The sequence below is a fragment of the Coturnix japonica genome, chromosome 4 (genome assembly GCF_054131305.1).
Source record: "Coturnix japonica strain WE chromosome 4, WE-NBRP24, whole genome shotgun sequence".
Lineage (NCBI taxonomy): Eukaryota > Metazoa > Chordata > Aves > Galliformes > Phasianidae > Coturnix > Coturnix japonica.
This window is the reverse complement of record NC_140666.1, coordinates 61,250,638-61,266,979: the sequence shown is the minus strand read 5'-3', so window position 1 is coordinate 61,266,979 and position 16,342 is coordinate 61,250,638. Positions and strand designations below refer to the sequence as shown.

Genomic DNA, 16,342 nt, shown 5'->3' with positions numbered 1-16,342 from the left:
ATAAAAAGCTAAGAAAGCATTTGCAGTGTACCACATCCAGTTATAGATCATCTCTCAAGCTGACAGTGCAGAACTCATTTCATGTGCCCTAGCCATAAACAAAATGTTTTACACAGGTTGATTTATATTAAACGAAGTTGTGTTGATGCTATGATTTACCACTAGCCCCATGTGCTTACAGCTGATGACTCTCCAGTCTGAGCTCTGTTGTCATTCCCAGGACATGAAAAAGCACTGAGAATCTTCTTTGGTTTTTGTTGTATTCAAGACACAGTGCTCAGACTGTGGACACAGCAGTCAGATGAGGAACCTGTGTCTGAACTTTTAATTCTACAAATACATAGTGTTAATTATCCTGAGATTTTTCTTGAACTGTATGCTTTGGCCTATGCCCAGGAAGCTTGTTTCCTCTATGCATTGAGGATATATTTTACGGGCTATAAAATGCATCCTACCTTTCCACCATAAAGGTTAAGTTAGGTCTTGTAAAAAGAGCTTTTTTGTATTATTGTACGAGGCTACCCACTTTCATCTTCATGTAAATATGTCGGGCTCTGTCCTGTGTGATAAAGAGTGCCTGAAGGGGACTTGAGAATGAATAGGTTTAACGAAAAGTATTTTAGCTTAAGCCTTGTCCATCTTTAATTAGTTATCAGGGTTAAAGGAGAGGTCAAGAGCCTGGAGCTGCTTCAGGACTAACGTGTCAAAGAAAAGTGAAGCCTAACACTGAAGAGGAAATGATGCTCCTTGGAGGTTCAGTAATTTTTGACCTTGTGTCAACCATTATGACTGCTAATGGCAATTCAACTGGGGCAGAAATGTTTAAAATCAGACTTTGCTTTGCAGGTGGTTGGGAAGGGATCTCATGCTATCATGCAAGCTCATTGCTAAGTAGAATCCAAAAGGAAAAACGTTTTCAGTTTGCAGACATTATCTGACCCTGTTCCTTCACTGTTTGTATATCACACTCATACTACAGAATAGAAAAATGGAGCATGTAGTCCCGACTGCATGAGCTCTACAAGAACAACCATGTCCAACACAAACCCTGTCAGTTTTGCAAGTAGGATAAATGCCCAGAGCTCACACTTAAAGAATACAGCATATGAACTCAATGAACTAACACTTATTGTCACTCTTTGTGATTTTGTTACTTGACAGAGAAAGGGAGATAAAGTTTATGAAACAGTCCTCAACCAGCTCAATTTTTAAAAAACATGAATCTTTTAGTAGCTTGAAAGAGATGGAAAGAGAGAAACAGGACAAAGGAGAGCAATCTTCCACATGATAATATTTACAAAGAAATTCCACTGATGCCATTTGTTGTTTACAAACCCTATTTTATTTTCACAAGTTGTACATTTGATAGCCTTGGTGATGTAACCAAACCATCCCAATCCATAAGCTCTTTAGAAGCACAAGAGCAAAGTTTCTACTAGAATTAATGGATGTGTTGTAAGGAAGGATGGAAGACACAGGGCTTTGCCTCTTCACTTGATATTAGCTTCCATCTTTATTTATCTACCGAAATGGTTAGACAACTTCATAATGAATATAATATGCAGATTACCCATTACACAAAGAACAGCTTGTTGCTTTTCTTATTCTACAGAAAGTAGTTTCAGTGCTTTGTGTGAAATTGCACTCTGTTCTGGCTTTTTCTTGCACTGGGTCCAATGCTAACAAATACCTGTGCCATCCGCTGTGTGTTTAGGCAGCAGCTTGTAGCCTGATGGAGTTTGTCTCAAGGCAGTGGTAAAGATCTGTATACAGCTTCTTAAATGTCGCGTCTGTATCTGTACCCATGTCTGTTGGATTGGCAACACAATCTACAAAGAGCTCTGTCTCTTACAGAAGGTTTCAAGAATCATTTTGAGGACACAGTGTGTCTTTGGATTGCTTCTGATCTGAGTGATGATAAAACTGCCATTGGCCTCAGGAAAAATAGTAAATTTAATTATAATTATGAGTTAAATGAACTGGGGGTAAATGCACTTTGGCAGGCAATGATACATAACTTGCACATTGCTTTTTAAAGCTAATGCCCAACCTTTAGTGCATCCAAGTGAAAAATAAAATTGTTTTCCCCCTTTTGATCTAAATCTCCTTTTTGTTACTCAGACCCAAATCAGATGAGACTATATTATCATCAGTATATTTTTACCAGGCTAAGCACCAATGCAGGAGGAAAGAAGGTACGGACAAGGTGGAGGAAAAAGGACCCTTATGTTCGGCATAGGAGGCCTATCATCAAACAGAAGAAACCTCCTTCTTGGACTCAATTTGATGTAAAAACGCAGTATTTCAGATATCTCAGATGACCGTGCCCTGGCTTTAGAAAGGGCTCCAGGTTGGCACCTGTGCCTGACAATGGATTGCACATTGCTTCCCAGGACCCGTATTGAAATTGCTTCCTTCGATAAGGGTAAAAGAAGGAAAGAAAGGATGTGTTTGGCTTTTGTTTCATGTGTGTATGTTTGGAGAGCAGGTTTCTGCCCAGCAGCCTCCTGATCTACACATGGCTGCTCAGTGTTGATGGCTTTCATTCTATACCATGCAGAGCCTGAGTTTGTTCTCCTGGGGAGGTGCCATTCAGCCAAGGTCTGTTAGGATTGTCTTACTGAACCCTTGTGGGTGCAGGAGAAGTTCATTCATCCTTCTGGTATTTATTTATTTCATTTCTGAACTGAACTCATCCAGTAAATGTGAGTCTGAAATTCCCCTCAGTACGTTCCCATTAGAGTTCAACAAGGTTCAGCATGCATCTCATTTGTGGGCTGCCACAAAGCCAAAGCCTCCTTTTTAGATACAGAAAGCCTGCAATGAATTCTACTGCAAGCAAGCAGATCTGAGCCTTCCAGGCTGGCTAAATGTGATGCTGCTGTAACACTGCAATCTTCCCAGGCTATTTGGTGAAATCTTTTTTCTACGAGACACTGAAGAATAAGGTGTGATTGTCTCATAAGGTGCCATCCTTGCAATCAGCTGGTTGCAGCACTGACAGAGGATACAGTGCTGAGAAAGCCACCTTCCCCTCTTTCTTCATAGGGTAAGGCAGGGAAATGTGCTTTCTCTTTTCTGTGGGTTCCTGGGATGGGGTAGGGGCAAGAGGGACCTCTGACAGGGCAGTAATTCTCTCCATCAACTTGCTTCTTGTTTACACATAACATCCCATTGTGTCTTTGAAGAAGTCCTGTTTCTCCCACTTCTCATGCTATTTGGCCTAATTTTTGTGGCATTTTCTAGCTCAGGCAACATAAAGGGGATATAAGGTGGAGGCACGCTATATGGCTTGCAGGATTTTTGCTTCCATGCTTCCCATCTGGTGGCAGAATGATATTGCATACCCATCCTGGGTATTAAGAAAATTCTGGCACCAAAGGACTTATAGTTGAGTGATTTGTCCATTCCTGTCTTCAGGAAGCATGCACTGTAAAACAAGCCATTGCCTCCATCCTGAGAAATCTGTCTTACCAAGGTAGCACCTGCTGTTAATCTCATAGTAAACAATACTCATTGTGCTAGAAAGCTTTTAATCATAACATTAAAAACCAAACAGAAATCCCATCCATACACTTAGCTCCGGCTGCCTTCCTTGCAATGCACAGGGAATCTTGCCGAGTGATGGGCATCCAAATGCAAACGGAATTAGCTTCAGAGCCATTCATTTTGAATTGCTCTTGACTCATTCTGAAGTGAATTCCATCTGAGAAGAATTTGCTGCAGGTCTCACACAAGGAGATAATGGTCCTATCTATTATGATCTAAGCAATAATAGTATAAGTCTCACAGTTCAGAAATATAGTGAGTTATACACTGGGCTGATGAGAATTAAATCTCAGTATATAGTAATAAAACTAGTGATCTAGAGATGAATAGATTGGTGTACGAAACACAATATTTTCCTGCCACAGATTAGAAGAGGGATACTAGTCCATAAAAAGGGAAGTGTACTATAAAATTTCTTTTTCCACTTGTTATGCTTGAAGTGCTATAATACATACAGTTTTACAAACAAGTGTATGAAAAGAATAAAGACCTTGACATCAAAAGGCTCTTGCTTAGAAAAAGGTTTGTTTTAGCTTCACAGAAAGTTAAATTAAAATTAAACTGAAATTTCTACATGCGTAATTCCGTGCCAGCTTCAGTGTTGATATAAGTGACACTTTACCTACTCTTATAGGTTTTGCATTTGATTTGCACTTAAAATATGTATAAAATTACCAGGTACTACAGAAGGCACATAGAAAAGCAAATCTGTATTCAGGCCAGCAACTAAAATAAAAATTCCAAATTAAATTTATAGATTAAAAGGACTTTTTAAAATTTACTTTCTTAATATGAATGAATTGCATAAGTGAAATCAGCTTAGCGGTACCATTAATCAGGTCTTTTGTCTTGCTAACATAAATCAGTCAATAGCAACAGATGGGCTGTACACTTTATTATGTGAAAATAAAGATGAATGTGACATATTGCAGAAGTAAACTTGCAGCTCAAAGTTGCTGAGCACAAAAAGAGACTTGTTATAACAGGGGAAAAGTGTGCATGACTTGTGTTCGTATTTGATCAAGGTTGTGAAGAAGCTATGGCCACAGCAGAATGGTTGGCAGTCATGTTTGTTTGTTTGTTTCCTCCAGACAGAGGAAAAATTGTCCAACTCCTTAGCACAGTTCAATATGAGCAATATAAATCTCGATTCTTCATTGAGCAACTGGGAGATGAAAACTTTAAATGACCAGAGAGAATCATCACGAAGATTGAGATCAAATTCTCAGACAAGATTTATCCCCTTGAGTAGAGATGGTGCACACTGTGACAGCTGACATCCACCTGTGCTGTAGAGACAGACACACTTGGCCACATATTTGCAACACAGTAATCCCTCAGCAAACAAAGTCAGAATCTGGAGCTCTTTTGAACAGAGAAATGACCCATGCTTAACTGGTCAGGAGAAATTTTGATGGAAGTATTTATTAAATCATAGGAAATATGGCTTAATGAAAGCACAGATTCATTAACTGACTTTAAGTTTTGCTGAAATCTTGCTTTGTAGAGAGCTGCAAAATTTCTGAGCATTTTCAAGTATCCTCTATTGCTGTTTTCAGAAGTAAATGTGTTTGATCTTTCAGAACAATGTATATGTAATATACTACTATTATAAATATGCATTCACATTGCTGTAAACATCACCATGAAAGCATAACAATATACAATTCCATTTAAGAAAAAAAAGAATGCAAAATTTTTATCTGAATTTGGTTCCAAATCCCACCCCAAATGAGCAGGCTGTGCTTTACCTGCAATACAACAGCATGAAACTTGGGTTGGGTCCTGTTTATTTGCTTCTCAGAACAGGCTTTTCCACCTATTTGAATGCAGCAGGCAAACCCACACCTTTGTATTTTCTGCAGCTCTCTTTCTCCCTTCTTTTAGAGTTTCTGTTTACATCTTTGCTAAGATGCAGTTAATTGGTCAGGCAGCAGAAGTATTGCTTTTGATAATGTGATGAAATCTAGTGGTGAAAATAAATACATTTATTCTTCCAGTCACCAGGAATTAGTGAAGCAATACTTGTTTAATTATGAGACATATGTGTGCTTTGTTAGTTTCCATCTGTCTGCTCACTGATTTGCAATTAAATGACCAGAAGAAAAAGATACATCCTGTGGCAATTCAGGGGAAATGATTCATCTCTAATGTTGCTGTGCTGCATGTGGTTGTGGACCAATGTGTGCAAGGGAGGAAGGCAGTGGGAAAGTGGGGAGTTATAGGCAGAAGAGGATGAGAAATGCTGGAAATCCTTTTGCTTCAGTTCAGGCACGTTTCCTTGTCAGGAAACCAAGTGTTGTGTTGCCTCACTTGCTGAATATCATCGTTCCCTTCGGGAAGAACTGGAGAGCAGAGCAGAGCAAGGGAGAAATACCTAATGAGAAGTGAACAGAGGACTGCAGAAAGGGTGTCTGGACTGGTCAGAATGGAAAGGGAAAGAGGAGGGAGGGAAAGTGTTAAAAATTAAACGGAACTATTTGCAGCACTGGAAATAGAAACTGAATTATTATTGTATGTCACAGATGTTCTCTTAGCTAGAAAATGCCAGGCTATATTTAGTGGTCCTTTCTTCGTATGTTGAACAGCACCATTGTTTTATCTCTGAAGGAGTGATGTGTCAATGAAACAAGCTCATTAAAATAGAGGGGAAAAAAAAGGTAGACAATTATGAATTAATGTGAAAAAGGTGAATGTATGCTATATTCATAAGCAGTTAAAATGGCTCACTAAGTCTTTTACTGCATAGGATCCTCCCATCCTCCCATCTCTAACAAAGATATGCAGCCTACCTTGCATAGCTCTGTGCCTGGGCAGCCAGCTGCCTTTTAGTCCCGTTTCCTCCTTCTGTCACTGCTCTTTCTCATCATTCTGCAAGGCTATGGCTGGAAGGAGAGACTTCCATGATCGTGTAATTCTGGGCACAGCTGTCTCAGGCATGTCTTGGGTATGGTAAGGAGCTGCCTAACATTTCATCTTCAAGAAGACCTGAAGGGAGGTGATAGCCAGCCTCCTGCAGGACTTTTAGTTTGATGTTCTTTGCTGTTTTATTGCTCATCAGCATCGTCTGTCACTGTTTACAGCAATAAATGCTTCAGAAGCAGAAAGGAGGAGGTTGAGTAGAGCTCTCAGGACCATTAGCTTATTGCTGATGGATTTGTCACCATTTGGTGACCTCCTCTGGCCCCGCCCTCCCCAAATTCTTGTGCACATTGGCAACAGGTGGGTGGGACAAGGGTTGTTCTCAACCAAAGTGATGCTTTCTCCACTAAATTGGTGTTTTCTAGTGTATAAATACTAAGCAGGAAGGGGCAAAAGGGCTTGAAAGAGAGGTTTGAGAAGAGGGGACCAAGAGAAGAAGGAAGGTACATGGGTTGTTATTCCTTCTTTTTGTTTGGACTCTTTTCCATCTTCACCAGACTTCTTGCACTGAATTTACTCATGACCAGCAGCTCCAGGGAGGTGCACATGTTCCTTAAATCTATAGCATGGTGTTGCACTGAGCCAATGTTTCATCCTCTCACAGCTGCCATGCCCTGCATTGCAGCTCCTGGTGGCAACAGGGCAGATGATGGTGCTGCAAGACAAATACGCTAAATACAGCTTGATACTCTCATTATCAGTCTTAACAACAGTCTGAATGCTGAACAAAGAGGCACAGGCTGGACACGCATTTAGAATTCTGCTCTTAAAGTAAATTTAAAGTTGTTCATCTAAAATGAAAGGCGTTATTTCCTGTTTGTAACATCCTCAGCCTATACTTGCTCTGTGCATTCACTTGATTAAACACAGCAATAAGTCACAATAGTAAAGTGTGACCTTGAAGCCTTCAAAAGTTTCTATTATTTCATTTTACGGTTTTGCAGTCAACTCTCCCAAGCGCTAACATAATGTTTTATTGCTTGTGTTGCTGGGGATGATAACAAAAGGCTGTTCCCAGTCATGTGAACGTGCACATCGCTGTCACATCACATAGAGAATGGAGAGCTGAGGATGTAAAGAAAAATTTCTTCTAGTCTGCAAACAGCAGTGAATTTAAGCCTCTGTCTAAGAATGCTCCTAAAATAATCTCTTATTTGAAAAGCATGCTTAGGAAGTGTTTGTGAGTCTTTGACAGCTGAATTTTGGTTGTTTCATTTGTTCTTCTTGTTTCTTTTTTTGCAGATGATGACTTTTTTCATGAACTTCCAGAAACTTTTCCTTCTGATCCTCCAGAGCCATTGCCCCACTTCCTTATTGAACCTGAAGAAGCTTACATTGTGAAAAACAAGCCTGTGAATCTGTACTGCAAAGCAAGCCCAGCCACGCAGATCTATTTTAAGTGCAACAGTGAATGGGTTCATCAGAAGGACCATGTGGTGGATGAGAGAGTAGATGAAACCTCTGGTGAGTTTCCATTATGTCATGAGAATTAAAATGCTGCATATCAAGCCAACCTTTGAAATCTAGCAGCTATTCATATGGCAGCCACTTTTCTCCTGATACATTTGTGATTTCTGCAACTGGCAATACTGAGCACTAGCTGTCATAGCACAGAGGTTGTGTCTGCATCCGCATCCAAAATGTGATTTGGAGAGGGTTCTACTCTCATCTGAACCAAAAACCGTAAGGACCTTGCTTAAGCAATAGAGAATTGTTTCCTCAGCCAAATCTACCCCTTTGTTCACTTCTCTAGTGTCACACAATCTGAGTGGTTGTTCTGCATTTCAGGTACAGACCAGGAACCAAAGTTTCCACAAAGTGCTGAAGAGCATATGAGTTGTTCCTAGAATAGGGTTTCTGGGGAGGGAGATCTGGGGGAAAAAAGGAAAAAGAAGAAAAAAAGAAAAGGAGAAATGTATTAGTCTTTTAGCATGATTCTATGAAGGAAGGAGAAAGTACACATGGGTACAGTTTAGAGCAAGGTATTGATCCAGAGAACGCACCTGGCTATTATTCCATTACATTTTTCACCTGCTACACGGAGCCCATATGATGGAGGACTGCAGTATGTTAGAAAGGAAAAGAAAGAAAAAATAGCCCAAAGCCCAGTGCCTCATCCTTCCCAGTCAGTATCAGAAATTCAATGGCACTCATGGGGACTGGAGGCAAAGCTTAAAAACTCGAACTATTATCTAGAGGAAATCAAAGATATGATTGTTCCAGTTTGGAAAGACTGGTAATCAGTTGAGTTGGAGTCACAAGGAGAGAAGGGAAACTTACTTCAAAAACTCAAAACAGCATTTTTGATGGCTCTGAGAAATAGCAGGATACTAAGCAAGAAGGTAACTTTCATTTGGGAATTACACCACCACTTGGTCTAATTACTTAGAAAAATAACTCTACCAGATGTCTTGGAAGTCTCTTGTGAACTGGCTTTTATTTGTTTCGGCTCATTTATTTGTACAAAGATCAAAAGCATAAGCTTTTAACAGTACTGTGGTGTTCTCAGCTTGAGAAAGAGAAGGTGGGTGTAGGGAAGAAAGACTCTGGAGAAAATCTATATTAAACTTTGGGCCGCTTTATTTGATTGTAAGAATAGGCTATTCCAGCAGGGTGGATGCAGCACAAAAACTCAAAAAGAAATATCTTAATATATCAGCTTTTTTTTCATTTCTTTTTTTTTTTTTTCCCCCACATCCATGGTAGTACACTGCTGTGAAGGACAAACAAGAGAACAGCTATCACTGTTAGTTCTTTAAGCTTTTATCAACATCAGTATTCAGTGCATTATAGCTTCTGCGCAGTACAGTCAGAGGCAGCTTTGAAAATGAAGGGTCTGTTTTTTCTCAGTAACCTAGAAGAACTAAGACAACATTTGTTTTGAACTCAGCAGTTCTGTGCTGATCTGGAGGAGGAAAAAATAAGTTTCTAAATGATTGTTTTCAGGTTTCTTCTTTCTGATCTGAAATGGGGAATTAACATTCCACCTAAACAGTGAAAAAATACAGCTAGCCTAATTATGGAAAAGCTAATGTAAGGCCTGTAAAAATCAGTTGTGAATCATGTGCCTCAAAAGACAACACAAACAACGAGTAGTTGTCCATCCAGTTACAAAACAGAACTACTGAGTAAAGCACTGCTCTGTATTGAGAAAAGGAATACCTAAAAATGCTGCATATTTACTGAGTAACCTGACTTAAATACCAGAAGTCCACACATCGTTAATGTATAATCTAGTGTTAGTGTGTTGGGTAAAATTGGTGTAATAATGCCCAACAAAGTGCAAGATGGAGACAAAAGCATTATATTAAAGCTAAGAACTTTAAACATAACAAGACAGAACAACAAATTATTGAGAATGCCTAACAATAAATGCATTCTGTGAGCCTTACTATGGGAGGTAGTTTACATTTAGGAAACACTGACTTAAGAGCTTGAGCCCAAAATAAGAGCAAGTTACAAAGCTGGCTCATCCTGTTAGCACCCTTGCTCTGCAGCACAGCTTACAAGTCTGAGAGTAATGCTGATGTATGGGCATTAGTTTTCAATGCAAGTGAAAAATTCATTGCAACACTTCTTTTGTTTTTTTCAAAATCTCATTCTAGAAAAACTTCATGGTGCTACAAAACGATTTGAAGCAGAGAATGTAGAAGCCTAGTCTTGAAAAGAGATGCATCTGAATATATTACAGGACAAATGTTTTGAATGATAAACAGCAGCGATTGCATGTAAACAAAACGCATGTCCAATTAGAGATACTACTTTAGAGAACCTACATTTGTCAGTCAATGTGGTTGATGCCAAAAGATTGGTTAATGCGTATGACAGGTGCAACATTTGTGCATCTTTCTCTGCTTAAACTGAGAATCTACAGCTCATAACTGAGTGTTGGATATAAATGGATAAGCAGTGTGTTTAAGGTAGGAGTAAACTTGTAGGTAAAAGAGAAACTTTTTTTTTTTCTCTTCAAAATAATGGAAACTCAGGAGAATGTATAACTGCTGTAGGAGGATTTGGAGATGAAGTTGTAGGCTACTGTGGCTTTGAGGATTATTGGTGCCTAAAGAAAAGGCACTAAACTTAAGAGGTGATCAGCTTGGCAGCTTGCACCAGCCACCCAAAAGCCCTTTGACTTTTGAGGCTACTTAGGTCTCTTTTGCTTTTTATTTTACTGCTAGTTTGAACAGTAGTTATGACACAGGGCACAGCAATAGCATGTGAGCTGCACAGAAGGTGCTGCTTCTGGTTTCAAGCTTGTGGAGAAGGAGGCTGGAGAAAAAGTCCACAGACCAGGGTGTGCCTAGTATCTGTGCATCTGCTGAGAGGAGCTGTGTGACTGTCTATGCATGAAGTGGGTTTGTTGCCCTGTCTGCACATGCAGAAAGGCTCATAACATTCAGTGTGTCTTCTTAGAGCACCTCTAACAGCAAATGCCTTGTTTACTCATCTTGTAATAACACAGAGCTCAATGAGATCTCATTCATAAAGCGTTTCTGCTGCTCAATCTTGTAAGACAAGCTACTGAGAACTCAGCACATTCTTCTCCTGTGGCATTTTACCATTCCTAAGGTCTGTTCTGCACAAATATGAAGAGGTGCACCACGCTGAGATGCTCTTCAGCTGCCATTTTTGAATGAGACTTTCCCTCTCTGGCCCTCAGGTAGTAAAGCAGAGCAAAGGAACCAGATAAACAGGCAATAAAATATACGACAGAAAAATAGTAAAGGTCAAGTATGCTTTCTTTTCTACAGCAGAAGTTATGGGAAAGAGAGGTGTCTACAGTACAGGTACAACACCAGCAGTACTTCATCTAGGAATTGTAAATGATGCATAAAAGAGGGAAATATGTTTTGATTTGTGAAAGATTATATGCTCATGGACTTTGAGTCTGTGACAAGGAATTAAATCTACCGAGAGATAATTAACTCTTCCTATAAAGCAAATTTGTTTCTGACACCAATAAAACTAGAGAAAACAGCACAGCAATAATTGTGGTGCAAGAGGAGGAATGAGAGTGCAGTAATAATCTCATTGAAGAGAGCTGCTAGACGCTAATAATGACTATATTAAAAATGCTAATTTTTAAGAGAAGAACAATAAACACTTCTCCTGCACTTGTTTATATATATGTACATATATACATACACGTGTGCATATATCTTTTTCTCTATAATGGAAAAGGTACAAAGTAAGAGTTATATACCTATGCACTTTGTGCTGTGTGCTATTTTTAAACAGTAGGTAAAGCTTTGCAGTGAGGAACATGCGCAGGGACTCTGTGGGAGTTGTTGCCTTCTGGCTGGAGAGAATGAGAACAGTAACAGTAACAGGGTGTTCTAGTACCACTTTATTTAATCAAATTGGCCTGAAGAGAGTCTGGCAAAAAATTCCGATGATTGAGCCTGAGAAGCCAACAGCTTTACTTAGAAAATCATTAAATTTTGCTTTAAACTTCAGACTCTCTGGAATTTTTCTTCTTTATGAAAAAGTTAAGCATTTTCATAAAGAAGTCAAATGGGTGCTTTGAAAATCTTTAGTGCACATCTTTGACTTTCACTTCCTGTGTACATGAAATACAAGGCAAGTCATGGTCTTTTTTTCTATGTTTTCCTGGAATATTTTCCCATTAATGTGGAAAAAAAAATATATGTAAAGAAATAAGAACACTGGTTTTAAAAAGCAAAAATGGAAGTTGTTTTGAGGGAGCACATTTGATTTTATGACTGACTTTCATAAAAGATAATAGCAAAGAAAGTAAAAGGAACCCTGCAGAGCTGCTGCTATTGGGGGCAAGAGGATCCCACTGTTAAAAAGTGGGAAGCTTAATAGCATCAATAATTATTAGAGAAATTTTTGCACATTTTCCAATTTATTGTGCCTCTGAAATTGGCTATGGAAAAAGATTTTATCTTGCCTTTTTATGGAGAAATATTTCCACGCAGAAAAAAACATTCTGTAGTGGCAGAAAAGTTGCAGACATGCAGAATATCAGGACCTTGCACCACTTTCTTTTGTCCAGAGAAATTAATTGCTGCTAAATCAGAACAGAGAGAAATCAGGAGTACCGCTTATCCATTTGGATATGCATTGTAATAGTTTCCCTATAAGTATTATGGTGAAATGATATGTTTATAAACCCTCTCTCATTCTCTGCAATGGCAGTGACTTCTTCTTCTCTTTGCTTTAAGCAAAGAGTCTGGAACGCTTAAATTGCTAATGAAACATATAGAGAAATTTGGTCAATACTCTACCGGCCTTCATCTTATTTTTCTCAGGGAGAGAAAGACTCGGGGGGTTTACTGATTCCCTCCTGAGTGCTCCCAACTATCAGAAAGATGGAATAAAGACTCCTGCACCTGTCCTGAGAGCTCAGCTAATAAAAAATGAACATCCTATCTGTGCCATCACAGAGGAAAGACATGCTGAAGGATGCTCTGTTAAGGACCAGGTGAAATCACCAATTCTTTTACCCATCTCCAACCTTCAGAAGCAGGATCTCAGAGGACCTAACATCTACCAGGAGCAGCCTAGTCCCACTTACCCCTCAGTGAGGAATAAAGGTAACTCCCTGGACTTCCCTTGAGCTGTCCCTTCCACTCATCACTTCTCCTCAAATCAACAAAACCAATGAAGTTAAAATCTAGATCAGAATAAGATTTCTGCCTGCTGAAGGTAACTTCTCAAACTGTACTCAGCAGGGTAAATATGTTCCTCTTTTCAGACAGAAGTCTTAGACTTCGGCATTTCAGTCTCTTGACGTATCTGCTGCTGTGATTCTTGCGCTTACCTCCCACCATTACCTTTTTCCATTAATAATGTATTTCTGGATGACTTGTAGATTTGATGAAAGGAGACTGAGCTTTTGACGTCTGGTCAGCATTGATCTGGCAAATAGGAGGTTGTTACCTTAAGCAATGGCTTTGGCAGAATGTCAAGGGAGTAGGCATCCAGCTAGCTAAATCTTTAATAGTTCTCCCTCAACAGAGAGATCAAAGATTGACGTCTACGCTTTTGCCTTTAAGGCAGTTCTTGCAGGATGCTGCAGCCAAGACAGTGTGGAGAAGCCTCCACAGTGTCTCTGCCATTCTGGCACCATTTACAGAGACAGAAATATCACTTCCACAGCACTCAGTTTCTTTTTCTCTGTGTGTATAGATATCATGAAAGCTCTTTTGGTGTTTGTGACATGATGTTTCGAGGCTGCATTGCCCTAGCAAACAAAAGCCCCAACAGCTTGTTTGACCTCCAGCTAACATTCCTTGTTGAAGCTGGGACTTTTTATTATAAGAAGATCATCCTACACCCTCTCATTTTAAGCAGTTGTGTGCTTTTGTCCTGGTATTTTTCATGAACAACAGAAGCTATTACTACTGTTAGAATGCAGGAATTCTTTGAATATCAGCAGTGGAAAACTTAATTTAGGAGTTCAGATAGGAAATTTAGGTGCCATGTAAGAATGAGTGTAGGAGAGGAGCACAGAGGGGTACCGTTTTCCTTGTTTTCTGTGACCTCCTGTTCTTTTCCTTCTGCACGTATTTCTTCCTTAATGTCTGTTTGTCTCTTCATGACCTACTAAAGCCTCCTCATTCTCTTTAATATTTTTCAAGTGTTCAAAATATGACCAGTTTCCCTTAGCAACTTCAGTAAGGAAATGACAAGTGGTAGTAAATGCTGCAGTTATGCCTGTGCCTGTAATATTTTTACTCTCTGGGGCAGAATACCATGGGATTATGTTAGTATGGATAACCATATACCATAAATAAGGATTGTTTTCATTCCACTGTTGTCATAAGCCATTTTATTTTCTGTTTGTCATTGTATCAAATCCATTACAAACATCAAGCACTCTGATTCAAAATAATTATTTCTTAGCAACCTATTGCCAATTTTCAGCTCTATACCTTCAGTACTCTCCCCCAAGCCAACTCATTTCAAGGAAATTTAAAAATGTGTCCATGTATCTTTACCAAATACTTCTATTAACAGTTTGGAGATATGGGCTGGAATTTATACTCTAGTACATTTTCTATAGTAATTCTAACTGCTCTCTGCAAGGATGCTATAAGTGAAATATGCCTATATGTATGGTCTGAAAGGCTGCAGCGGGTCCAGAAAAAAAGCAGCAATCTCTGCTCCCAAGGGACCAAGATTCTATGAAAAGGTACAGGTTGTTTACTTATCTAGAAATATATGAGCATACTCACACTATTTTATTATTTTATATTCTGTTTGGTGCAATTTCAGGTGCCACTCAGGCCTCCATTCTGCTCATCACTCCCTGTGACCCTCTCTCCTTTCCCAGCCAGCACCTCCCAAATCAACTACAGGCACCATGGTCCCCATGATCAAGGGAGTACCCCACAGCAAAGCTACTGTAGGCATTTTTACAAGAAGACAGCTTCCTCTTTTATCTTGAGTAATAAGTACATTTCAATTGAAAAAAAGAGTTTTTAAAAACTTCAGAAGCAACACATATATGTTCCTCCAGAGAATCTCCATTTTCTGGGATAAAATTTCAAAATGATGATGTCTTTTGAGTTTGAGGTTTTGTTTTGTTTTGGTTTTGTTGTTACTGTTGCTTTTTTTCTATTGAAAGAAGCGGAGACATCAATAAGGTCAGTACTGACCAAAGGAAGGGAAGTTATATTTTTGCATAGGGAGTAAGTACATTAGGCCATACATTGGCTCTTCTGCTTATAGGTAATGCAAAACCATCAGCTGAACCCATAATTTATTCTCTTTAGTATAGAAGATTGCAACAGACCTTGTGGATTTTGAATTTGTACTCTACCGATTATTGTATTTATGGTAAATAACACACTTACAATGCATATATATTACTATATAATTAATTTCTTCATTAATCATACAGTGCTTCAGAGGTTTTTTATCCCCGTAAATACGTGTGGAAGGCAACTTCTAGCTCTTGCCTCTAGACACCTTCTTTTAATGCTCATAGCCCTGGGCACCTGCCTGTTCTTGTGCTACAGCTGTTTTTATGAGTAATAGTAATAGTAATAGTCTCATGCGGGTTGGAAGGGACCTTAGAGATCATCGAGTCCAACCCCCGGGATTCGAGCCTCTGTGCTGCAGAGCGGCACTTCTACCACTTGTGCCACAGGGGCATTCGAACACCCGGACCCCGGTGTTGCAACGCAGCACTTCTACCACTGCACCACCGGGGCACACTAAGATACCCTTCTGAATATTCCCAGCTTACACCTTATTTCCTCCCTTCTCATTTTTTTCCTTCATGAGGCCCTTTGTTACAGACTCATAATCTTGTTAATCCCCTTAGAATCCAAAAAGACATATTTAGGCATTTGTCCACTCACCACAGCTTTGACCAGCACTTCTTTGGTTTTCCACTTTTGCCCCTTGTCTCCTTTAGAACTGAAAGCCCTTTGCAGGGGATCTGGGGTCCCCGTGGAGAAGCTGGTCAGCAGCCTATAAGACCAATGAGTTTTGGCTTTGTTTGCCATGGGAAGTGAGTTTCAGTTGCTTTGTGGATACAGGAATGGAGAAGAGTAGAGCAGGGACCTTGTGTGCTGCCCAACAGAAGGGCTGCAGACAGTAGCAGCCTGAGAAGGGATGTTTGCATCCTGTAGATGTATGTTTCTTATAAGAGAATGGCTCAGTCTGAGGTCTCTTTGTGAAAATCCCTGAAAGTATTCAGGGAAATAGAAGGTTCAAATTATATCTTACCTTTCCTTTACTGAGAACAAGAAATAGCCCTGTTTTCACTAAGCAGGTGGGCCTCCAAATAGTTTCTCAGGGGGCATGGCAGAGTGGAAAATGTCACACTGCTCTGCCCCATCCAGAATCTAAATTTGTGCTGCCTTTATGGGTTCACAGCTTGTACTTATTTTAT

General features: G+C 39.5%; 1 protein-coding gene across 2 annotated transcripts in view; it reads left to right on the top strand.

Moving 5' to 3' along the window:
• The window catches only part of UNC5C (unc-5 netrin receptor C), a 227,898-nt gene that overhangs the window by 140,206 nt on the left and 71,350 nt on the right, over positions 1-16,342 (top strand). For both annotated transcript variants that reach the window (XM_015862013.2, XM_015862012.3), the window contains exon 2: positions 7,714-7,935. In XM_015862013.2, coding sequence (XP_015717499.2) covers positions 7,714-7,935 — 222 coding nt within the window. The remainder of the gene's footprint in view (positions 1-7,713; positions 7,936-16,342) is intronic.